Source organism: Phymastichus coffea, unplaced genomic scaffold (genome assembly GCF_024137745.1).
Source record: "Phymastichus coffea isolate CEN01 unplaced genomic scaffold, Cenicafe_Pcof_1.1 PCOF00006, whole genome shotgun sequence".
Classification (NCBI taxonomy): domain Eukaryota; kingdom Metazoa; phylum Arthropoda; class Insecta; order Hymenoptera; family Eulophidae; genus Phymastichus; species Phymastichus coffea.
Genome location: NW_026706817.1, coordinates 227517 through 255302, shown reverse-complemented (window position 1 = coordinate 255302; position 27786 = coordinate 227517). Strand labels below are relative to the sequence as shown.

The 27786-nt window shown below is 36.7% G+C and overlaps 1 protein-coding gene across 2 annotated transcripts in view; it reads left to right on the top strand.

The window, feature by feature from the left end:
• LOC131668304 (glypican-4) overlaps window positions 1–27786 on the top strand; it is a 412396-nt gene that overhangs the window by 344570 nt on the left and 40040 nt on the right. For both annotated transcript variants that reach the window (XM_058942375.1, XM_058942366.1), the window contains exon 6: window positions 6212–6383. In XM_058942375.1, coding sequence (XP_058798358.1) covers window positions 6212–6383 — 172 coding nt within the window. The remainder of the gene's footprint in view (window positions 1–6211; window positions 6384–27786) is intronic.

The following is a 27786-nucleotide window of genomic DNA, read 5'->3' as shown; positions in this document are numbered from 1 at the left end:
AAGCAAAGCTTGGGATCTGAACCCGAGCAAGATTATTGTTGACGCGCGATCGGGCCGGAGAGCCCGATAGCTTGAGAGCCTCCGAGTCAAAGGCCGCTCGGCTGCAAGGAAAGCCCGTATGCGGTGCAATTGGCCTCCCGCGAATTGTCACATAAAACTTATGTTTACAAAATCTTATACGATATATATAGGACAGATAACACATTTCATTTGATAGTATTTTCATCTTGTTTTCTTAATTGTAAGTATTCTCAACTCTCACTTTCAACGTATAAATAAATTTAAAGAATTTAATAACATCATTTTAATTAGTTCAGTTTTGATATTTATTTTCCATATGTTAAATTAAATTTGATAATTGAAAAACCTTACTCTTTTGTACACAAACGTTTTATTACAATTGTAACATGGTGTTTTGCCAACTAACAATCACCACGGTACTCGGCGGGATATAAATAACAAATTACGATAATTAATTCATCATATTGTGCGCCAGGTACTACAACTAATTGATTAGGTATAATTAATTTTTCAGGGGAGTGCCGCCCTTAATAATAATTGGTGTTAAGAATTTTAGCTAACACTGTAAGTGATTTTATATAAAGCAGTCTAATATTTCGGCAGACTAATCCATTTGAACTATGAAGCTGAGATAATATTATTCGCAAATTAATAGGTGTATAAATATGTTTACCCGCGATACGTATCCGCGGCTAAGCTCAATTTGATGCTGGGTCGTGGCTTACCTTGATAGCAAACAGTCGGAGAAGATTCAGCTCAACATATTTACTAGCTTCCTTTGTTCTCTGTGGGATTTGAATAATCGTGAAGGTCGAATAGACAGAGGAAGCAAGTTATTGGAGTAAGTAAAGTAATTGGAGTGGTATAAAATTGAGCCGATTTATTAAATAACAATCTATGTAATTGTTTTGTATGAAACTAATAACAACTGGAGTAACCGTTCGGTTAGGCACACATGACGTAAGGCTAATAACAAAATATAAATTTGAACTTTGAAATTAGGTACACGTACAATGAGTTTCGAACGCTGACGCGCTAGTATATACTCTTGTTTGCACTATTTACCTAACTCTTAATTTCGCTGATGCGCTTTGCAGTGAAATGAATAGACATCAGATTACTGGTTAACAATAAGTCTTGCAGTACTCACTTTTGGACTGGAATAGATTAGACATCTTTATTCAATCGAAATTTTCTATCGTCAGTTTAGCGGCTTCTGTATTTAGTAACATAATTTGTATACAACTCCAAATCAGGCACGGTGAGCACGAGCAAGCTATGGTGCTTCTAAATAAATGCACTCCGATTCTAGTAAAATCACGGGGGAAATTTACAAAGCGATTCAAGGACACAAAACTGTACATCTGTATCGGGTAAAAGCTGTCAGTAAACTCCGGCTAATTCTCCCCCTCCCTCTTTCTCTTAGTCATAAATTTTCGTAGTTGTAATACAATTTCGGTTTCGATGATTTTCGTGCTTAACCTGTTAACCGAGCGGGACGGATAAATACGTCCAAAGTAAACAATATCGAGTACGGGTAGGACATATGAATACGTCCTCGATATTTATATTGCGCCTTGGAACGGACGGGACGTATATTTTACTACTACTATGGTAATACGTCATTCATACACGTCTTAGTGGAAAAGGACGCGCCCGTTATATGTTGCGTAATTAGAAAAGGATTTCCCCCGTTAACAGGTTAATGTTATCTTTCTCTCTCACATTAATCTATATACAAGCTTGTCTCTGTCTATTAGGCAAGTTGAGTGTCATGCGCTGTCCTCTTCTATCTATTAAGCTATCTCTTTCTATTTAACATAGGTATAGATATAGGTGGGAGTGGCTAATGCAGTAATATGTTTATCAAGCCGCATTTTAATTGCTATCATACTCACGATATACTAGACAGATTTTACAATTATTTTGATAGATATTTGTAATAAGATAATTTTAATATTTTAATATACATTTTTGTGGCAATTATTAATACGCTTTTGCATATTTTATTTTGCTATTGGAAATATAAAATAATAATTACGTACGCAAGCCAAATGAGAAAAGCTGCCCTGTATACATATAGGCAAAGTTAAGGAATTATTTTACATACACTGGCAACATAAAGAAAATTTACTATACACTTTCGCAAAATAAAATAAAAAATAAAATACATGTTCGATGTATTTTCGGACGCACTTCTTGAGTTAATCGGCGTATCTGAGGTGATTGTTCAGAAATTCCTTATTTTTCTTATTTGCAATTTATGTTTTCGACAGCATTGGTTATTTTCTTATTCTTGAAGTGATTAGTATGCCTTTATTAGTATGATGACTTTCGGAGGAGGTTTTGGAAGAATAGCAGGTTGAAAGTATTATTTAAGGGTGTTGCCTAGTCGGCGGGGTAAAAAAAATGCTATTTTTTGGAATTTTTTTTTTGAGTAGATTATGAAAGATATGGATATAAAAATACGTAGGTATAATAAATTAGATCTTAAATACCAAAAAAAAATTTTTTTTTATTCATTTTTTTCAAGTTTATTGTACGAAATACGTAGTTGAATATTGAGCGGTAATTTCAAGACAGCTTAGTCGCAACATGATTTCTCAGCAACGGCTTCTCTGAAACAAAAAAATCAAAGTATTTTAGATTTGGTATGATAATAGCTACAGAATGGACCATAATTATTAAGTTTGGGCTAATTTTGTGGATTTTACTTAATAAAATGTGAAAGTTGAAAAAAACGGCTTTTTTTGGCATTTTTTGGAAAAAAAAATAGTAAAAATCAAAATTATAACTTGTAAGTGGTCCACTTTGTGGATAATTATGTATAGAATATGTGGTCTAAATTTCAAAAGAATCGGTCCACTGGTTCCGGAAAAATCGTGTTGCAGGTCCGAAAAAACGTTGTTTTGAGAAAAACGCGTTTTTAAAGTTTTTTTAAACAAAAAATATAAAAAATATCTTACAAAAATTTAATCTGCAATGCCTGCACCGTATGAAGTACCTTCTGATTGATCGAAATCTTGATTTTCTCCCAATCTAGCCTTTTTTCTCGCTGTTCTAGACTCTTTGGAAGTATTCAAGCTGTGGCGATTTGCTTCTTGAACACGCGTGGAATCGTGATCAGCGATGTAATTCACAGAGCTTCAAAAAAATACACTTATACTGCTCCGATCTTTATAAAAATTTAACACAATATTCTTACATACATATACATTCGAAAATGTAAAAAAAAATCGATTGTTCAAAGTACCCGACTAGACAACACCCTTAATAATAGTACCGTTGGTGCTCATCGCGTAACAGCACATGAAAAAAATAAATAAATAAATTGATGATTGTAAATTATTTTACAATTCACTGCCCTGGTGCAATTCGGATTACAGAGAGCTATCGCTGGCCTTTCCTGGACCACATTGCAGTAATTCACCGATTTCTATTATTAACTATTAAACAGCCCGTTACTCACTATAATATTCTACGTTACTAATACACAAACGAATGTTATTTCCTTTATTACTATTATTATTCCTTCATTATTATTCCATTATTATTATAATTATTTAAATTTTAATATTTGAAAAAGGGAGGTGCACCTACCCTGCGTCGCAATTACGGTGATCAGCCGTAATTGTTGAAGAAATTAATTGTAGGCCAACGAATTCCTCCCTGGAAAGGTTACGCCGGTTCACCTCACTACCAATCTGCTGTTGCTGCACTTAATGCCGCTGCTCGTTTGTTGCTGTTGTGATTGTCTCTTACGATACTCGTGCACGTATCAAAAATCCCAGGAAACAACATTTGATTAAACGGCGAAACACAGTGGACAATAATTTGGCGGTACTCTCTCACAAGCAATAGCTTAGGCTTAACTGAAACTTTGAACTCTCACGCCTCCCCTCTCTCTCTTAGACGTTCGCTCTAGTATCGCGAGTGCTACCGAATCACGGACGTATCGTTTGATCGAATCGACTACCGTTATCCTGTTCAAAACTAAACTATTTTTCCACTGCGAAAATTCATGTCAATTTTTCAATTTCTCACCTATTAAAAATAGGGGTTGCAACCCCTAAAAGTTAATTTTACGATAATTTGTTATAATTTCGATAAGGAATATTACCCACTCGGTTTTACTAAATATTTTTTTATAAAAATATTTTAAATATATTTTTATAAAATATTTTTTTATAAAAATGCTGGAAAACAAACTTATTTTTTCTATTTTCTTTATGAGTATAAAAATTTGGTTATAATTACACTATTTTAAAAGTTTTTACTGCAGAAAATGATGTCAATTTTTCAATTTCTCGTGTATTAAAAATAGGAGTTGCAACCCCCAAAAGTCAAACATACCAGAGTTTGATTTACTTTTTATAAGGATTATTATCCACTTTGTTTTACTAAAAAATATTGACTAGAAGAAAAATTATTTGCAAAAAAATGTTTTTGGGGGTGAACTTTGAGAGTGGATTTCACCCCTTAAATATATTTTTCCGCCCATAAAAAAATACCAATCTCTTGCTTTTTTTAATGTACTACAACATATACAAGAATTATCAAAATCGGTAAGTTCGTGTTGGGGTACCTTCCTTGTTAGAATAACTGTGAGTGACACTTATGCGCATATGTTTATTTTATTTCATGCAAATCGAATGGCAAATTGAATATTACTGAACAATCTTGAATAGAGATTACTCTGTAACATTTCTAACAAGAGTATTTTCGCATACACTTACCTGCTCATGAATCTTTAGTCTATCTGATATTTAAAAAAAGGACGACGAGATGAATTTCGAGAACGAACTTGTAGAGAAAGTTTTCAATAGTTGCCAAACGCAAAAGTCGTTATCTGCTTCATGCACGGTAGAAAAATGATACGCAATACTTTGTTTAAATCTTAAATGTTTTGCGTTTTATAAAGTTCAAATAACATATCGTAAAATTGCTGAACTACTTCTAACTGCGAAAATTGTAAATGGACAAATGTGATCTGTTGTCATTGATCATCGATAATTCCGCTGTTTGAACTATTATGTTGCAATTTCATAAATGTTGCCTTTGTTATTCTATATGTTAATTAATAATAAGTAATTATTTTTGATAACGTATTTAGCGCAAGTATTTCTTCAGTATTTCGAAAGTATGTAACAAAGAATTCGTTATTCAGCGTGCGCTGCTAGTGATGTCTATGTTGAATTAATACTTCGTTCAATTTACTTTTTTATTATATTCATCTTTAATTAATTATTGCCTTTGAATAAATAGTGATTTCGTTAATTTACTGTAATTCCTGAATTTTATATTTTTTTAATATTTTGTTCCTTAATCTATGTAATTGAAAACGGAAATCCGTAGCCCTAAAATCATCTTAACATTTAACTAGTAGTTTTTGTGATAATTTTAATATAATCTTTGTTAATATTTGACTAATGAACGGTGCCTATGAAAAAGTGAGAGATACTTTTCCATGCGGTTGTAACATCAGTATCTAACGCCTTTGAAACTATCATTACCGCGTGTCGAATAAACAATGGTATGCAAAATTTCGTAATAACGTTGTGTTTTACAATTCGGCAAAGCACTACGTTATAGGCTTTCAGATAAATAACACAAAATAAAAAAAGTACATTGGATAGGTATCGGGTGTCGTAAAGGCAGAGTAGTCTCAGTTTTCACACATCAATGACCTGAGATCCTTTTCCAACCAATACTGCTATCAGTTTTTTTGGAAAAAGACAAAATTGTTATATGTGGTTTATTTGCGACAGTAATTGTTCAGGTTATACGATATGAATGTCCACTCAGATTGTCCCACGTCCAAACTAGTTTTTCAAGAGCTCTGTCATTCTTCCAGTAATTTGATTAGGGTTCAGTGTTATCTATTGATAACTCTGTATTTCTTTCAATAAAATCTGGCCCCAATTGGTAAAATGTGAATGTAAGCTTCACGTGAATGGTGATATAAAGATCTTAACATTGGTGAAGTTATCTGTACAGACTATATATTTAACAAAAATCCTTCACATATACACGTTTTAGATTAATTTCATACGTATAATTACCATCACAATAATGTGTAATGTAAAATTGTGTAATGTAACATAGAGGTCGAAATAATATCAAAATATACAGTTAAAAATACTATAAAGATAAAAAATTAAAGTACATGACATCAAATATTTGTTTTTAGTTGAAGTCTTCAAGCGACTGTACTGTAGCCATTACGCGTATGAGTGTATGTCCTAAGTGTGCAGGATTTGAACCAGAAAAAGCGCTTGCCTGTAATGATATGTGTGAAAATGTCATGAAAGGTTGTCTCATACAACATACAGCTCTGGATACTGAGTGGAATCACTTTGTCGGTAAGTAATTTTATAAATCAATAACTCTATTACTCAAAAAACAGCATATTACTAACTTATTATATGAATTGTTATAGCCTATATTTACCCATAATTGTCTCTTAACTGATAAAAAAGACATTTCAGAAATTCTTCCGAACATTTATGACACACACACACGCGCGCACACACACACACACACACGATAGTGTACTTATAAAGTCAAAAACCTACTAAATCGGTATTTCTGTCGATATTGTCACAATTTTTCGCGTTTATATATACAACTTTTCTGTAGATATTATTGTCAAAATTGTCTGTAAATTAAGGTGTCATACTGTCCATAAATACCGCAAGTGGTAAAGTGTAAGCCTTAAACTCTACTCTCTTTTCTTTAAGTTAAAAAGTAGGGTAACATCTCTATCTTATCAAAGAATAAGTTATACGGATATAGATTATTCCCCGCAGTGCGGATATCAGGTCCAGAATGGATCCAGAATATTCTTTTTTAAAGTATTTTTTCTGGATCATTAGCATAGATGGATTTAGATCTTAGATTGCCGATTTTAATAACATTGGTTTGTTGAATTAATGTAGGCAATCAAACATGCAGGTGTACGGGTACAGATTACCTGAAAAGTAGGTATCAACAGAGCTATGATACTTTGGAACTCAAGCGTGAGCCAGTTTAAGCAGGTCTATGAAAGAAGACGTAAGTGACAATATCTTCTAAGGGAATGAAGGAGACATAACCGACTATGAAGCAAACACAAACATTATGAGTCACTTCGAGCGATTTTATGCGCGTTTTACCCGGGTGCAAGTAGATCATAGAACCATATGCAAAATGCAATAAGATTAATAACTTTTTATGTAACCGTAAGGAAATTACTGAAGTATGAACTTTTTTAATAATCTAGTTGGTATATTGCTCCCATTGCAGAGTAGATGAGATGATGTAAGATTCAGGCTTTTGAACAGTAGAGGAAAAAGAATCTTAAGATTATAATTTTTTATAAAAGATGAAGGTCAATACTAGATATGTATAAATCGATATCAATAACGATAACCTGTCTCTTAGCTACATTAACCTTTAATCTTTTTTGAAAAGTCGAATTGACTACCCCTTGTACATCAAGTTAAGCCTTTTTTAGACCGAGAATAATATTCTTACAGACGGTCTGTAAAAATTAGGACTTTCGATTAGGTTTTCGATAGGTCATTGATGAAAATGACAATTAGTCCAAAATACTTCCATGAGGAATATCTGATTGAACTCTCAATCATTTTGAAACAGTTCTATCATCGTTAACAATAATCTGAATTCTGTTGGTAAAATAATTAACAAACCATCTCAATACCTTATCTCTAATTTAAAAATTTTAAAGCTTCTGAATAAGATATGCAAAATAGAGTTAAAGGGTTTAGTGAAATCAATTAAAATCACAATTGTGATCATTTTTCTCTCAACTACATTTTTAATATCATCCAAAAGACACACTAATGTAATCTAAACCCTTCCCACTGTCAATATGTCTACAATTAAAGAGATTATTGCATTCGAGGTAGCTCGACAATCGCTGATGCACTATTCGCTTTAAAATCTTGAATGCTTCAGGAAGTTGAGCTATTGATTTGGTGTCTGAGGAGATTTGGGGAGCTTTAATTTTGAAAAGTGGGAAAAATACATGTTTCAATAGATTTATTGAAAATTACTGTGAGATATGAGGTTATGGACTCTGAGGCGATTGATAGCATTCTGGCTATAATGTGGCCTTTATCTTTCAAATTTTTTTTTATCACCTGAGTGGCCTTTCACCGCTCAGATACTTTCCACTAGTTGATCGATATCAATAGACAGCTGCGTCATCGCAGTTGAAACGGAATCTATATCAATAGAAAGTGTTACGATGATGGCAACTGTTCATACTAGGGCGCTTATAGCAGCAGCAGCTGTGTTGTTTGCCGTAACCGCGGTGGTGACAGCAATTCTTGCCATTTGCTCATTTCTCTTCAGCTTGACTTTTCCTTTATTTTCTCGAGCATCATGCACAGTGCCATCTTACGTAGAAGCGTACCCTCTGACCATCCTGAAAGACGTTCTTCCTCACTCATTGCCATACTACTAAACCCATGAGTCAGTCAATCAAAAAAATTTAGTAATCGAAGCAATCGGTTCTGCAAATACAGTGGTCTGCAAAACTGATAGCACCCAGCGTCTCGCTGTTTTCTCAACGGCCACTGATGAAAAAGGAAAATGGGAGACAAAAGAAAAAGTAAAAGAGGGCAAAAGGTTAAACGGCTGATAAAAAATCTCTTATCTCTATATATAAACTAGGGGGGAACCCCTTTGCTCGTTTCGCTCATCAACACCCAATCTCAATTTATTAGAGTTCCTCAATATTAATATACTAAATTTGTATATTAATATTACATATTTCGAATGCAGGGTGACTAATTTTAATCTATCCACCCAAATTGCTCTGTTCCTAAGTACGATATGAAACAAAAGTTTACACAAAAGTTGTTCATAGCGGAGGAGGCCACCTTTTAATGTAATTTATTTTGACCTTGATCTTCATTTTCAAGGTTATTTGAAGGTTAACTTAATTTTTTTAAATGGAAACTTATATTTTTGAGAGCAGATTTGAAAAGAGCGGGAAATTTTAAGTCGGAAATAGTATTTTAAAGTATTTTTCATGACCTTCAGAACGATATTTTAAAGTCAATTTTTTTATATGATAATAGTTTTAGGGGAGTGTCGTGATAATTATCGTGTTGCAGCAAGAGTTTACGCTAAACATTTTCCAGGTAGCAGATATCTTACTCGTATAACAATATAAAGTTTTATTGACAGAGCTCGTCGAGAACGTCTTTTCTCTCCAATGCAGGCGTTGCATATACAATGAAGATGATGGTCGTGTAGTTACTATTCTTGCTGTTATTCATCTTAATCCTGATGTCAGTAGTCGTCAAATTGAAAGAGAAGTCGGTATTTTCAGAGTAACATTTCTGGAAATTCTAATTAATTACCATGCTTACTATATCACCATGCTTACTATATCAGAAAAGTAATATATACCATGCTTACTATATCAGAAAAGTAATCATATGCAAATGAGGATTGAATTTTGCCGATGGGCTTTACAGATGATATAAAATGATCCCAATTTTTTCAACTAGGTCTTTTTTTCTGACAAAGCTAAATTTTATAGCGATGGGAATGAATAGGTACAACTTTTATTATTATTCATTTGAAAATCCTCACTGGGACAGAGCTGTAGACCATCAGTATTGTTGGAGCCTTATGGTATGATGTGAAATTGTAAATAGATATTTGATTGAATCTTACGTTTTTGAGCGGAATGTTGATAGACAGCTATTTGCAGTTAATAAGAGACCAATTACCAGAGTGATTGGAAGATGTTTATTTAGAAACTAGACGAAGAATATGGTTTCAGTAGGACGGTGCAGCATCACACTTTGCAAAAATGTCTGAAAATTTCTGAATCAGAATTACCATGAAAGATGGATCGGTAGAAGAGGATCAGTTCATTGGCCTCCTAACTTAACTGATATGACGTCTCCAGACTTTTATTTGTAGGGCTTCTTAAAAAATGCTGTTTTCGAATAGCGGCCCACAACTAGATAAAACATTGCAAGATCTCATTTGTTAAGTATGTGCAGCAATTCCGAGACAGACTTTACTGAACACTGTACGATATTTTCAACGGCGCTCAACTTTGTGCCTACAAGCAAATGGAAGTAATTTTAAACATTTACTTTGCGGTTAAAATAGTGAGAGGCGATGGGAGTCACTTTAATAAAGCACTTCTGACAGAGAGTAAGATGCAAGAGGACTCACTCTAATCGAATACCCCAACGGAAACATAATCCTGTTATATCCATGTCGTTATTCCTGAGTAACGCTAAAGATAAGATAAGCTTTTTTGTTATTTGACTTTGAAATGACCTTCTCTAGGTCCATTCAAGACAAAACAAACATGAAATATCATTTTCAGCCTAGCTCTTCCTGATTACAGGGTAAAAAAATACGAGGGGGGGTCAATAAGTCTTTACAAAATCCAAGAGATGGCGCTCGTCACACTTAAATTATGACGTTTTTGGCAAGCAATACTACTAACTAGATATTGTACAAAGTTTCAGCTCGATTCATTAAGTCGTGTTTTTGTGAGCGTTGGTTGAACAAAAAGTTATTGGTTTATTTGAAAAATGGCTAAAACCGAGTTTCGAGCGGTGATAAAACATTTTCATTTGAAAGGCCTTACACCAAAAGAAATCACAGTTGAGTTGAACGCCGTTCATGGCAAGTCTGCTCCTGTGTTCAAGACTGTTTATAACTGGGTCAATGAATTTAAACGCGGCCGTACAACAACAAAAGATGAACCTCATTCAGGACGCCCTGTAGAAGTGAGTACGCCCGAAATGGTCAACAAAATCCACGATATGGTATTGAGTGATAGAAGATTAAAATTGCGAGAATTAGTTGAGGTCACAGAGGTATTAAAGGGTACAGTCATTTCAATTTTGCATGAAAAATTGTGGATGAAAAAAATATCAGCAAGATGGGTGCCGCGTTTGCTCACTGTTGAAAACAAACCAACCCGCGTGGTCATCTCTGAGGCTCTTTTAGCATGCATACATCGTAATCCGGAAGACTTTTGGCTGCGACTCGTAACTGTAGACGAAATATGGGTACATCACTACTATACACTCCTGAAACCAAAGAACAGTCCAAACAATGGATTGCCGCAGGAGAACCAGCCCCAAAAAAGGCAAAGACAGTAAAGTTAACTGGCAAGATTATGGCCACGGTTTTCTGGGATGCGTATGGAATCATCTACATCGACTACTTGGAATTGAACACGTCCTCACTTGAACAAAAAAAAATTCCTCTTTCTTCAAGACAATGTTCGAGTTCACACGTGTGCAGTTTCGATGGCAAAAATTAACGATTTAAAGTTCGAATTAATTGACCACCCTCCATATTCGCCTGATTTGGCTCCCAGTGACTTTTTCTTATTTCCTAACCTCAAAAAATGCCTATTTTGAGGGTTTCCAGAAATCATATTTTTCTGGTGGCTTAAAGAAACTGGAAGGCCGTTTAATAAAATGTATCGACCTTCAAGGAGATTTTGTTGATAAATAAAAAAAGTTACATACGCAAAACTTATTTTTCCTTCTTTTTTTAAAGACTTATTGACTCCCCCTCGGAATTTCCACTCAAAAATTAGCCGACCTTCAAGTGGCCTTAAAATCACAGGTTTTTCAAAATCCTCGTAGAATAAAATGGTTAAAATGGCTTTTGAGCCCCCGAAAACTTAAATAGGCCATTATGTCCAGCATGTTCGGAAACCCATTTTTGGTAAATTTTCAGACCCCTATGTCAACTTGGCGTAGTATAAGACTCCATTTTGTGTTTTGGGAATTTTGACAATAACTCGGTCAATTTTTAAGCTAGAAAAAATGTCTTTTTTCACTTTTTAGAGTTTTTAAGCCTCACAAATTTTGTAATTAAAAAATTTTTGGCTCAAAATTTAAATTTTTGAAAAATTATTTTTCGAAAATGAAGACATACTCTACGTAACCTGAACCCTAAAAAAATATATATTATATAATTTTACTCTGGAAACATGTCTATATTGTTTTAAAATTGGTAAAACTAAAGAGAAAATAAAACCCTTAAAAACATGGTTTTTCGCTTATAGCGCCATACATTCAAATTATACGGTAAGATAAATAGTGCTATTAGATTATAGGTTAAAAAATAAATCGAAAACATGTACCTTACATTTATTATTATCACCGTTGCCATAATGAAAAGTGCAATTACCCATATGTTACACTTCTAAATCAAAGGTTGTGAATTGGTTCATCGATTTATACTTATATAATGGCAGGGCTAATGAAAGTATAATTTATCTTTTTGATGTTTTTTATATATTATATAATAATATATAATATGATTATATAATATATTATATAATAAATGTAATATAATGCTGCTATCTAAGAAGAACTACTGGAAAATTTAGTTTTTGAATTCTAGCGCTTTGTTTACGTGGATCTTACTAAAAATTGTGAAGTCAATAAAGCTTTCTCACTTGTTACATAATCAGTTAAAATGGTGGATACCTTGGAGACAACGTTTAATTTTAAACGTTTGATTTAAAATAATAAATTGTAACGGAGAATCTCGGCTAGACCGATTTCGTCCGTCTGGCTCTCGTAAATGTCCGTGCGCCGCGCCAAGCTAAGAGTATGTGCGTGTGGTACGCACACTAATGCTTGGATTTTTGTTTACAAGGTGCTGTACATGGGCTGAGCTGACGGCTGTAGCGATCGAGATGGCGCAGAAGAAGAGAGAGAGAGAGCGCTCAGACTGCGATCATCGCGGAAAATTTGAGAGTCTTTGCTAGGCTTTGGGCAGAGAAAGTCACGCGCGGATTAAATCGAAGGTTACGGTTTTTTCGGAGTTGGCCCCGGCAGGATTCCCGAAACCGGTACGTGTGGGTAACCGGCGAAGTGCGCGGGTGCGCGCGCGAGCAGTTTCTACGTTGTTGCAGTACCGAGCAACCGAGAGACAGCGGAAACAAAAACAACAGCAATCAACGAGCGGAACAACGGATTGAGGCAGCAATATTGTGGAGCGAGGGAGAAGACGAGCAAGAGGATAAACAACGACGACAACAAACATCAGCGAGACGGTCAGCGAGAAGGAGCGCATCAGTGACGTTACATTGCAGAGCGTTCTAGCCGTCGGAGAGGCTGAAGGTCGAGGTCGGTGCCGTGTTTTTTCTTATTTCTCTCTCTTGCATGTTTGGGCCTCAGCTTATGGGTGGTACCACTACAGACCTGCTGGCTACCCCGTTGATGAATTAACGGCGGAAAGTGTTTTGCCGGGCATTATTGTTATAATTTGTTTTAAAAAAAGGGAATCGGCAGGCTGACCAGCCACCGAATCACCTTCGCGTTCGGGTTTGTTATTGTGCCGATCGTAGTGTATAGGCGTAAGATGGCCGTCTTGTAATCTGTTGTTGACAAATAAAAGATCTGTGTGTTAATCCGCTGTTGTGTTTATTCGTCGCTGTATCACTCTTCATCTCGACTTCGAATCTGTGCGTTTAACGTGGCTGTGCTCGACGCGTTATTCAGTCGTGGGAACGTCTTTTGCTTCCCGAATCCCCAAATAATTAATTTGTGCGGTCGGCCACGAGCTACCCAGACGGCAATGGTCGCTGATTCTCCGTTACAGGTTGTTGAATAGTAAACGAGTGGTTTTTAAAAATTTCGCGTACTGCTAATACCGTTGAGAATATATTATTCAAGTGTCGAGTTGATTTATCATGATTTACCTTACTGAAAAAAATGTTGTATGTTTTCGAAATCTTTGATTGCCTAATGAAAAAGGGCTGAGTAAACCTCTCTTTTAAATATAGCTCTTAAACTATCATACCTTTTACCATTTGCTGTTACGTAATAATGCCATTCCGCTTCGATTCCATAATCTTCTTTATGGTTGATATGACTAGCGATTTGGAATCGGTTTTTGAAATGTTGCACCATCTGTGACGCATATCAACTTTTTAACATTTTCAATATATTTTTTATTTCTGGATTAAGTAGTTTTTGAATTGTAAAGATGGCAAATTTATCGTGTTTTAAACTATCTGAGAGGAAGATGAAACTTATATGTTATAATTTAGAGTTTTCTTTAATAAAAGATAAGTAGGCAATACTGCACATTGCTGATTGTTGAAGTGAAATGCTTGCAAAGCATCTTGAATATTTCTCAAAAAAAATAGAATATAACAAGAATTTCTCTTTTATGTAAATTGCTTTGTTGAAGCAATAAATTGAGAATGCTGTTTCGATATGAATAAATGCAGTTTAAGAATCTGTAGTTTGTCACAAAATTCATTTACAAAGTCAGAAACTTCACTCGTAACTATTTTCAAAGTCAACCTATCAATTACTGTCCATAAGCTATATTGTATCTGATCGATAAATGACTCTTATTTGGAATTTCAAGTAATGTGGAAAAAAAATGAAATATCTAGACATTTATGACTGATATAGGTAGCAATCGGGCATACGTATTTTGCAGATAATTGATTTCAAACAATCATGATAATCACGAATTGAATTCAGTGTGTTTTGTTAAGCTGTTAATTTTAATTGCATCAAGCATCAATTTACAGTTCTGGTAAATCGTTCATACACATACTGAGTGAATTCCTCTTGCTCCAGCCAAAATAAAATATTGCGGTCGTATAATATTGCACTAGATTTGCAAAAGCACTGAAATTAATTGGATGATCTAGGCAAGTATTTTTGAACAATGTATACAGTTCTTTGAGGTACATTAACAATAACCGTCTTTGCACTTTAATACGCTCACCATCAACTTTAACTTAACCCGTAGCTGTAATTCCTGGCATAATTCTACCAACAGTATCGTCATTATAGAAATCATTAATTAATGTAATTGTAGCATTTGGTATATTTTTACCAGCTTTTGCTGTGACATCGACCAAAACATCACTAGCTGATCGCAATTTTTTACCTTTTTTAGCTAAATTTCGGGAAGTATCAAACTCTTTTGAAATTCACCTTATATCCAAGATGCTGACGCAATCGTAAAGATTCTGAGTTTCATGGGATCATTACCTTCCAAACTTGTGAATTTATCTTTTAATCCTTACAGAAGTTCTTCCAATTCAAGTAATCTGCTGAATGAAGCATCTTTTTCAGAAGTTAAGGAAGTATTTGGACACTCAGTACCTTGATTTGCCGAGGTATCATCACATTCCATACTACTGATATCATTAGAATTGTCTATATTCATATTGTTATCAGATCGATTCAAAGAAGGTTTTAATAGACAATTATTATATACCATGGCAGTTACTGGTAAATTAGACTTGTCCTGTAGTAATTCTTTTGATATTTTTCTTAAATTTGAACCCTTATGATTAGGTACGCCTTTATCGTTATAAAGACTGATGCATCTATCTGTATGAATTTTTTTTGACATGATGTTAAAACTACCCTTAAAAAGACTGTTTTTCAAGACCAGAAAGGAACTCTCTTGAACTATCCTTAGAAGGACTATTGAAAAGTTGATTCCTACAAGTGATTTGAGAGCTTGACAGCTATCCTGAAAAGGATTGTTAGTCAAGCAGTTACGTAACGAGAAGAAATTTCCTTCAACTATCCTTGCAACGACCGTTGAAGAAACAATGACTTAAAGTAATAATTATGCACTACAAAAGAATATCGATTAACTATCCTCGAAAGAATTTTTTGAAAAAAATGAGAACATAAAAATAGAGGACAGTACATATTTTCTTCCAATGTACAATATTTCATACTGTAAGATATATTCGTATTGTTTATGGATGAGACACAAAAAATCTAATTATTCTCAAACTAATGAAATCTAGGAAAACAATATCTCATTTTATTGCCCTAAAGGAGCAATTAAACAAATATGATTAGGAACATGGTATTTAACTGAATATTAATTATTGTGTTCATTTTATTTTTCGAAAAGGAGTTCCTATATCTAACTGCAAATTAAAAATACATATACCCATACAAATATTTTCTGAAAACATAAGATTCGGACTTCAAAACTTAAAAACATGAATATAAAAAGTTTTTTATAGCATAGAAAATTTTCTCTATTACAAAGCTTCCTGTAGAAAAATGAAATACGATCATAAACATAAACATGGCAATCCTATCAAAATAGTAGCTAAAGTAGTGACAAATTTAAACAATTTGACCTTGGCTTTAAGCAGTTGTCCTTGAAATGACCTTGAAAATGAGCTTTTAATCAAAATTAAAACCGAGAACAACATTGTATTCCTCTGTTGAAAACGACCGAAAGATGATGATGAGCATTTTTTGTACACAATTTCGAGTTTAAGCCACCTGAAACTGCATTTTTTTACTAATTTTTGAGGTTATGGACAAAAGGTGATCCTATAGACTAAAACTAACGGTGTGTTCGTGTTTAGCGGGAAAAAATACATGTAAATAAACTTTCACTAATTGTTTCTTTGCCCCTGCAAGTTTTAAAAACATTTAAAACTTGTTAAAAATATGTAAAAGTGGTGGAATATATCTAAAAAAAAAATAAAAACCATCAAAAATCTACTTCTTCAACGATTTCAGATTTTCATAATTTTTAGATTGATTCTACGGTAGAACTAATAACACCATTGATTCTACTTGAAAAAAATACTTTTATTATTAGCACCAATTTATCATGAGAAATTGATGATTGTATTCCCAATCTCCATGTCACATTGGGATAGTCAAAGGTTAAAAATCTATTATATTTTCTTATGATATAGTGGTGCTAATGATAAAAGCATAATACATGTTTTCCATTCATTTTTCCAAGCAGAATACTATAGTCTTATTGTCTTTTTCATTGGATTAACCTGAAAATTATTAGAACCTAGAATAATTTAAAATGATAGTTTTTTGCTGGTTTTTAGTTTTCAAATAGATTTTATTATATTTAAAATTTTGAAAAGAATTGAGGGATAATTAATACTTTAATTAATATTTTTCTCCAATATTTGAGATTTCTGTACAATCAAATAATGGAAAAAATGTTTAAAAGAAAAAAATGTTTATATTTTACGTAAAAGACAATAGAAATTTTCAAGATTTTTTTAAAAAAAAACATATAATGTACTATTTCTACTCAAATCAAACCATGTATATCTTCTCAAATATTGACGTACAAATAATTATAAGCGTACTTATAGTAAAAATAGCAAATACTGTTAGTTGAATAATAATTGTTGTTATACTCGTATTATCTAGTCTTGATGGTAAAAGCGTGAAATTTTATTTACTTGTGCTGGGGAGTATTAGAACTGAATCGCGAAGAATACGAAGACGAGCGATTTTAATTAATCGAGGAGCGGGAAAGGGTGGGTAACAGTCAACCAACTAAATAACAAAACAAAGGACAAGAGTAAATTATCGTTTTTATAGCACAGATTCGTTTATTTCCTCTGCTCTTACACCACATTTGGCCCGCATATAAACATGTACTCAAAATGTGCGACAACGTTACGCACCGCCATTTTGTTCGCCGTTGCTCGTTCGAACTGTTCACTCGCTCGCTCGTTCACTACCGGTCTCGTAACGCTCGCGGACGACTTTGTGAGGGGAGAGTTAGAATATTACACGCGGCTATTCGATATAATTATGACGTGAAGCTGGCCAGTTTATCTTAACTATTTCGTCCCGTTATCAGGGAGAATAATCTAGTCGAGGTTTTCCGCTGTACAGCTCAGGATGCCACTTTCACCGAAAACGAGGCTTCCTCGAACGTCCTGCCGTTTTCGCCAGGTCCATTCGGCAACTTCGTGACTGGCCTACGATGGCGTATTGGCTATCCGGATGTACTGATAACAGCAACAACGGGTTAATTACAATTGACTAATTTCTGTATCCTTTTCTTTTTTTCCCAGATTATCACGCTCACACGCACTACCTGTTACTGATGCCAGAGATTAACTCATTGGTCCTTCTCTCTTCGCGCACGTTCCGCCCCATCCCGGACCGAGTTCCCTTTTTCTTTCCCTCGGCCGGTAGGTGCTGCAATGGCGGGCAGCCTCGCGATCGAGACGGTAGCGCGAACCGGACGCTTACCGTCACAAGATATATAGCTTTTTTTATAAAAAAAATCGTTTTTTTTTATCAGCTCATGTCTCCATTGCTATGCATTAAATAAAAAAACTTTAAAGACAAAAGTTGTTTCTTTTTTGGTAAAGAATACAGAAATAAAGTGAAAACTAAGATCTGGAAAAATTTTTTTATTGGAAAGACAACTAAACGCCGCTCCGCGCGTTCCCAGAAAGTAAAAACTGACGAAGATATAGCCAGTTAAAGTAGGCTCAAGATATGGAAAATAACGATTCTTACGAAATTCAACTCTCCATAACTTTTTTCTGGTAACTCCAAATTGGCTGAAAATTTTACCAGATATTATTCAAATTATACCAGAAAGAAGTATATAATTACTTATTTATGTATCGGACGATGCACGTGTTATTTTTTCATGTATTTTCACAGTTTTTGCAATCATGTTAAATCATATGCTATTGACTTAGGCCAGAGCTTTGGAAACATTCAATTATCAAACTAACTCTTTTCCAAACTTTTGGAAAAATTGTGTTCCACGTAGCTCTTCATTGGAATGTTACTATCTGCACAAGGTTAAAGTTAATACGTTGAAGAAACCTTGCAATTTTTTTACATTTACATTCTTTAATGAATAATTTTTCTTGTAATATTTGTAATCATAATCTACTTTATTGATGAATGTATAAGCTAAAGACTTTAGCCCTAATACGGATGGTTACAATCTTACCTACACAGTAGAGTCTATCAAGTTAAAATAAATAAAAATGTATCGAAACGTTAGTTAATATAAGTAGGAGTACCACAGGGCAGTTTTCTAGGTCCAATACTATATTTGTTATATACTCGTACCTTGGACTTACAAAAGTCTATTAATATCTTGATAGCAACATATGCAAATGATACAGAAATTTTAATAGTACACTCAGAGGCAACAGTAGCAAATAAAACAGTACAATACTACATAAAAAATTATCTTTCCAATTGGTTTAACTCCTGGATAATAATAGTAAATGAAAGCAAATTGATAAATACGACATTCACACTTCGAAAAGATACCTATCCTTCTATTGGATTGAATGAGAAATATATTCCGCAAAGCAATCAAGTAAAATATCTAGGTATTCACCTAGATCGGAGATTTACATGGAAAGAACATATATTCACTAAACGTAAACAGTTAGGCGCAAAATAGAGAAAAGTCCTGTCGCATCGGAACACCATCTAAGTTGTTAATTAAAACCAAACTACTGCTATATAAAGTTGTACTCAAAGCAGTCTGGTCATATGGTATTCAACTATGGGGTGCTACTTCTAACTTGAATATCGAAATCCTGGAAAGATTTTAATCGAAAGTTCTATGCAATATAGTCGGGCACCATAGTTGATCCCGAATGAAATTATCCATAATGATTTACAGATACCTACATGGCTAACACCAGACTAAAAAAACATAACCTAATGAATACACAAATAAATTAACATAATTATTTCAATCATATTGTAAAATGATGACAGTATACTTACTGGAGTATACTACTGTTTATTACATGGATATATATCAAATACCAACAAAATTTGCTTATTTTCTCTACACGTAAGACAGATTGTAAATAGATTTGGAATAATAATAATAAAAAAAAATCCATGTCTAAATGATTTTTTAAATTCTAATAACTGTATCAAGATTTTGTTAATTCATATACATAATTAAACAATTTGTCATCAAATAATTTGGGTTGAATAAAACTGTATTATTTACATCAGAATATACAAGAAATATACATTAACAGGAACGGTTAGAGTGCTAGGCAAAGTTCCCTTAATTCTCGAACGATGAGGTTATAAAAGTTAGCATTTGGAATAACCTTCTTTAAGGTAATCAATGAATAATAAATACTATCAAATTGTTCTTCTAATGAAAAACAATAATTAATATTGTTATTTCACGTTTTTTCATATATAAATAAATTCTTAAAACGTTAAATAAATTATGGGTTTTAGCACCAATTTGTGAATAATAAAGAGTAAAAGAATATAAATCTGTTAAAAAAATAGGAATGAGAAAAATGATAGAGTTCCTAATGAAAGCATGCGTAGAATAATAATAATTTGATGCATGAAACTTGAAAAAATTTTCTATCTTACATAGATGAAGGTTACCACATCAGCGCGGGCATGCAAAATTTTAACATGTAATTTCGCGAACTACGTATATACTAAATGAGCATATGTTATTTAATTTTCTTTTTCTATTCTAAAATACTTACAAATTATGATCGTCATGTAAATGTCAATATAATGATAGAATATAATAAATGACTAGTTACATGAAGGCTTATAAAAAATCTAATAGCATTAGTTAAACTTTTGAGACTCACACTTAATTGTTTGTACGAAATCTTCACGTGTCGTGGAAGTGAAGGGATATTTTCATTTTACTCATATTTCGTTTTAGAACAAATATATCTATTTTGATGAAAGTAATTTGAAGGTCTTGATTTATATTTTTTCAAAATGTCTTTAAATGACGGTACGATATTTGTAATATAGATCTTAATCATTCTGCATACTGAGCCGACTACGTTATTTAACATGATTGAGAAAAGAGGGAAAATGACATGAGAAAAGAATATTCTTCTTCAGGTACACAAACAGGTAATAATTCTTTCCCGTATAATTTGAAGAATATCTAGTAGAATTTCCAATCAATTTAGAGAAAAAAGATACAGAAGGTTAATTTCGTAAGAATTATAATTTTTCTATTTTAAACTTACTTTAATTAACTATACCTTCGTCAGTTTTTACTTTCTGAGAACGCGCGGGGCAGCGTTTATTTTACACAAAAAAATTGCCGCTTTGTGGGATCAAAAATATTGAAAAATGAATATTTTATAGAGCTTTAAAAATGAGCTAAAATCGAACAAAATATGCTATACGTTATAGACAGTTTGAAAATTCTCTGATTACATAGACTAATTTCTAATGATATAATTGAAAAGAGTTGAAGAAACAACAAGAATGAGCTCCCGCTTGTTGCTGTAGCTTAAGAATTGACATTTCTATGCACTTTTAAACGAACTGTTTTTCACTATTTTTTTCTAAATATTTGGACTTTGAAAAATTCTAGGGATCCCAAATTTAGTTCAAAAAATCAAGGACTATTAAGAGAGTACCTCTGGCATCGGTAACAGCGTGAAGAAGTGAGAGAGTGCCTCTAACATCGGCAACAGCGTGAGGTGTGCGAGCTGTACCTAGAGATAAAAGAGTGCAGATATACGAACTAGTGGATTGCCAATAATTTGTTGTTGCCGCTGTTGCACGAGGTTAGCCGAAGCACCATCGTAGGCTGACTACGAATTACCAGGGATTGGTCCGACGGAAGCGGTAGGGCGGTTGAGAAGGCCTCGTTTTCGTTGTGGAAAAGCGGCAACCTGAGCCACGTGTAAAAAGTCGACGACATTGTTCCCCCTGATAGCGAGACTAGTCATATAAGCTAAGTTGGCCAGCTTCGCGTTATGATTTTTTTAAACGACCGCGCATAATATCTTAACTCTTCCCTCACGTTTGCGAATATTAAAAAAACGGTAGCGAGCGAGCGTGCGAACAAATTGAATGCGCGGTGTCGAGTAAATGGCGGCATACAACACTATCGTATGTTTAGAATAAATGCTTTCGCGCATGCTAAATCTTTGTAAGATTAGATTAAATAAACGATTCTGTGTTACCAAATCGCTAATTTACTTTTGTTCTTTTTATTAGTAATTTGGTTAACTGATACCTATCCTTCCCTACTCCTCGATTAGTTAAAAGTTGCTCGTTTCGTTCTCATCGTGCGCATTCCGACACGACTGCGCATTAGGTGAGACAAAGGAATTAACACGGAATTCACACCCCGTTACAATATATATGTGACTATTCATCATTGCAGTAACATATCTTTTTACTCTTATATGTTAATATGTCCAGGCTTATTTTAAAGGTTAGAGATTATATTTTTTTACTTCTTTAACTTGCACGTTGTGGGTAATTTTTACCGTTGTTTGTTTGCGTAATATTAAAATTCTTCTTTTATTATATTTTTCTTTATGGAGGGTTAAATACGCTTGCAATGTATTTAGAAGATGCAATAGCTTTATTAATATTATCTACACCTTGTTATTAACTTTTAAAGGGTCGGGATTTGACATATCAATATCTCCATAGAAATAAGGGAAAAAGTTACCCACTTTTGTTCAAACTATTGCCAAATGTCGGCGTGTCGTTGGTGTGACGCCTCAAAGTGTCATCTCGGCCCTGCATGGTGTAAGGCCATGTTAAATTTTTTTAAATTGTCTAAAAATTAATTCTCAGTTTAGGAGTATGTCTCTCAGCATTCTTTGGGTCTAGGCGGATAGTAAATAGTTGATTCCTTAATTAATTTCAAAATCTAACCCTAAGAGAGGTGAACTACCCCTATGTAATACCAGGCAACATAGGGTACCTAATTTCAGACTAATTTAGTATTCGGATCATATCCAATTTCGTAAAAAATAGGGTTTTATATCTATCTTTTTCAAGCCACCCCAAATAATTGGAAAAACCACCCATTCTACTGTATAATCCATAGAAGTAAGAAAACAACATGGAGTAAGTTCAAGATTCATCTATTTGATTGAGTATTAATAATGTAGGAGAATAACGTGGTATTTCGAAGCCCCACCCTTAGGAGGAGACCATCTGTGTTATTTTTTACCAAAATTTGGTTTTTTTTAAATTATATCTTGAAACGGACTTTCGATAAAAATTAGTAATTCTAAAAACTACCTCATGTGATAATGCAAAATCATCCCTATTTCGTATTCATATAAGTTAAGATATCACCTAAATTCTTACATTTTTTTACTCACTCTTAGCGTTACCCAGAATCAACGACGTTGACGTGGTAAGCATTTGATTTTTTGTATAACTGGAAGTGTGTATGTATGTGTATGCTCGTGTCATTTTTTTATGTTTGTGTTTGTACGTATAATATGAATATAAATTTTGTATTTTATAACGAGTTAAGTCTCGTTATATCTCTCTCTTCCCTTGAATCAATTGTAATTTATTAATAACTCTTTTTTGTATCCTTCCCTACCTAGCCGCAGCTGCTGACGCTGCACAAGGTAAGTGAGAGAGCGCCGAGCAGAGAGAGAGAGAACCGCGTGTATGCGAGAGTGTGTGGACGCATGAGTGCCCCGCGCGTTGCCTAATTGGCTGAGGCGCGCCGCTGCCGAATAGCCAAGGAGAGAGAGGGGGGACCTCTTCCGCATGCGAAGGACAATGAGCTGCCCGCCTTCGCGAGGAACGCAAGCCTAGCCGTTATCGCGCGACCAGTAGGTGCCCTGTGCTACGTAGCCTGTGTTTTCGTCGGTAGGAACCGAGAGTGCAGAGTGTGTGTAATCGTGTGGAAAACCGTGGCACCAAGTGCATCCTGCGGACTGTGCGTGCGTGCTAACTAACTGTTGATTAGGCCGAGGGAGTTGCCCCGCGGCTGAATACTTGCGTGTATCGGAAGCAAGCCCGAGGCTACTGCGAAGCCAACATGTAAGTACTCGCTCTATCATTAGTCTCTCTCTCGCTCGCTTCCTGCTTATCTCTCTTACGGCGCATGTCATTTGTATGCTTTCTTTATTACCATCGCTTTAGTAAACGCTATTTCTGTTAACCATTGAGTCTTTCGTTTCGGCACTCTCCTCTCCCGCGCTATACACGCGCTAACTCGCATCGCCGGCTACTACCTGACCTGCGACGCTCTCCGCGGGCCGAAGGCGAGGAAGCCTTCAAGTGGCATAGCTGAGCCACTGGGCTGAGTCCCGCGTGACCCCATATCGAGCTACCAACAAGCTGAGTAGCTACCTAGCAACACCCACCTCGGGGAAGTCTGCATTCCCGTTACATTTTGGCGCCCAACCGGTATTGAGTCTGTAGTTAGCTAGATAAAATTTGCGAGTCAAAAAGATTCAAGCGTAAACGCGCGTATCAGAGAGCGAAAACAAGTAAAAACAGGCACACGAGCCGCCGTGTTCACATCCCAAGAGCGAGCGCGCGATGTAAACAAAGCGGTGGCTACAAAACAAGCGTACACACTAAGGAGTGACATAAGCAGCGTCGCAACTTACGAAAAAGGCCGTATTGCGAGTAAAGGCAACAGCGACAGCTAGTTCAAGCGTTCGTATACAAATATTACAAGATATTAAAAATTGTATGTGCGCCACGCAAAACTTGTAAGCGTTGACAAAACGTGCGTTACGCGGCTCACTAGATAGAGTATTTACGATTCGTGTCTGTAGTTAGACGGCGTAATTGCCCAGCATCGGTTGAGAATTTTCGATAATTTACGAAGCTCTATTAATCGCTAAATTCACTTATTTATTTATTTTTCTTTCCATTCTCTCTTACTCGTGGCCCGAAATAAAATTTTTCGTTCTGCTATTTTGTTTTTTTTTTTACAAACTCCACGAGCAGACGAAATGGCAACCGGTAGCTGGACAATTGAAAACTTGTCAATTTTCAAGAGCAACATTAACACTCGTTTGAAGTCATGGGTTCAAGGTTTGCCAAGCGATATAATGGCAGACGCGTTAAACCGTTTAGAGCTGCGAAACGATGGTTCGATATACGAAAGAGGAAACAGATTATACCGACGATTGAACGGCGACTACACCGAGAGCGACTTTATACAAACGCGTTTCGATAATCCTACATTAGCGGAAGAAAGGCGAAACGATTTAGCGCGCACCTTCTTCTGGTCGAAACTCTTGCCGGACGATATACTTAACGATATTTGTACGGTGTTAGATGCGGAAATGACGCTACGTGCCAACGGCGAAAATGAAGACGACGAAGAGTAATTAGGCTTCGCGGCAAGCTCGCCGCAAGAAGCCGCAGGGCCGATCGACATGTCGCTCACGTTAGAAGCGAGCCCGCAAGTAGCACCGATTATAGAGAAGAGAGCTCGCGTGCAGACGCCGGTCAACGAAAGCTGGAATTCTAACCACCTGTTAGACTCGCCGAATGTTACGCAAAGCGAGCCGATCGTGACCTCCAGCATGCAGTCGGTGCCCCAAGTTACGTCAAGCGCAATGACCTTAAAGCATAGCAGCGAGACGTACACTGCACAACATTACGCCGCGCCGGCAGTCGAACCGGTCACCTTTCCAGCTACAGAGCGAACAATGCGCGTAATGTTCCCCGATCAAAGCGAACACCGGCTGAGTGCGGTGGCGGCTGCAGAGCTGAAACGGGCGTGGCAAGCAGAGTTCCAGGCGCGCGTTTTAAAAGAAAATTTGAACGACTTCTGGGCTACGCAGCAAGCAGAAATGCAAGAGTTAGTGTTGCGCAGTACAAAACTGGAAAAACAAATAAAGGAACTGCAACAAGCCATCGCCACACTACGGTCGGAAAAAAGCAATGTTGAGCGAATAATCAGCGATCTACAGGCGCAAATGAAAAGCGTAGTCGCCAATGCTCAGCAGCAGACGGCCGAAAATCAAGCGTGTTTGAACGTGACACGAACAAGCAAAGGGGTTCATTTCCAAGACACGTTCGATTTAAACTACTACGAGCTGTCAAGCCAGTTCGATGGTTCAATACGACCGTCGCCCTCAACACTAAACCCACAAGCGCCGATGTTTGACTCGACCACGAAACCGTCAGTGCAAAATCAGCACGACACACCGCGAATGGCTACTACAGCGGCAGGTACGCACTCGACGATCCCAGCAACAAACTACGCTCCACAGCCTCCTTCCGCAGGTATAATCGGGGGAAGGGGGACCACTCTAAAGCCACAGCATGCTGCTGGATTGGATGCTCAGCTATTCAACCCTTTTGTCCCCGCAAGCTCGAGCTGGGGAAGGGGGGTTGTCCCGAAGACGGCGGACGATTCGCTCGCGCTGCCGGTGTTGAGACAGGCAGCAAGCCACAACACAGGGGGCCCACACCTCACACACTCAACACGATGGAAATGTCGCGTTTTACGAGCAAGCACCTCGGAAAGACGATCCGAGAGTGGAAAATAAAATTTTCGGGAAAAAAAGGAGTCAGTATTGAGGAGTTCCTGGAGCAAGTAGAGGAGAATCGCCGGCTAGACCGAGTTGCGGAAGACGAACTGCTGGACTCGATGACGCCGCTGTTCGAGAAGCCCGCCCTGTTCTGGTTTCGAGCTTTGAGGCCCGCATGGAAAACATACCAAGAATTCAAGGACGCGGCACTCAAGACGTACAGCAAGACAAAGAGAAATAGGAGGAGCCTGATCGTGGAAGCTCAACTGCGCACTTAGGGGGAAGATGAGCCTGTGAGAGACTACGTCATCTCTCCTCACCATTCTCGGCCGGTTAGAGAAGCCTTGGGAGGCGCAGCACCAAGTGAACCTAGTCATAGATAATATGCTTCCACGACTGCAGCGACGACTAAAGCGGTGCAAAGATAACTTGACCGTACTTCCATGAGCTGCTGGAAAGAGCTCAAGAAGCAGAGGACGATGAGGTAGGCCAATGGAGGCCTCCTCCTCCGGCGGAACAAAGCATGCTGCCAGAAGCGGCTTACAAGTCCAGGTCGAGGGCGGCCAAGATAAAACCAACCGGCATCCCCTCAGTCAGCGAACAAGCTGCGGAGCTGAACTGGGAAAAATGCCTCAGGGAATTTTTAGAGCAAAAATTCAAGCCGGCCAACGGAGCGAAGGCCCAGACGCCGTCAACCCGAGGTCAAGGCGCTGTAGTCAAGCCCGAGTAGGGTACTCAGGCGGCGGCAAAGGCCGATACTGGCGCGGCACCCCGCGGCTCACCAGGTAGTGGCCGAGGCGGGAAGGGTGGAAGCCGTGGAGGCCGAAATGGTCGTCCCGGAGGTAATCAGGGTCAGATCGTCACTCCAAAGTCCGACAAGAACAAGGACAGAGAAATTGGTCCCAGCGGCGACAAAGTACTCTGCTGGAATTGCAGTTGGCCCGGCCATACCCGGTTCTCCTGCCCGAAGTGCTCCACCAAACTAGCAAAGAGTTTAGCACTAGAGCAACTAGAGTCAAAAAACGAGGTGGGGAGTGCGTAGAAAAGGTCCCTACCGCTCCTCAGGAGCCCCAACGGGAAGTTAGATCACTGGTCCTTGAGTCTGCAAGCCTACGACTTCGACATCGTGCATCGGAGCGGTAAAGATAACGTGGTGCCAGACGCGCTTTCCCGTATGTACGAGACAGACGAAGACGAGATCGCCACCACAGCTTCTCTCAGCGTTGGCGAAGACATGAAAGACCCTTGGTATCGGAATCAGGTTAAGAAGGTCTTAGCTGATCCAAGGGCCCATCCGTATTGGAAGGTCGTTGGGGGACGCCTGTACGTGTGCCGCCCCGACCCAGTCATCGACGACGCGATGGGACAAGACGATGATGCTTGGAAGCTGGTGGTACCGCTGGAGCGACGTGGACTAGTCCTCACAGAATGCCATGAAGAGCCGACGGCAGGACATCTCGGCCGTTACAAGACTCATCAGAGGGCAATTCTGCGTTATTACTGACCAAACATTTATAAAGACGTGGCTTATTTCGTACGCAACTGTCACATATGCCAACAGGTAAAAGTCGAGCAGGTGGCTCCGGCGGGTCTAATGGAAAAACATGTAATCACACCATGGGAAATAGTTTGCGGAGACACTATGGGCCCGTTCCCGAAATCGCCACAAGGCCACGAGCACCTGCTAATTTTCATGGATATGT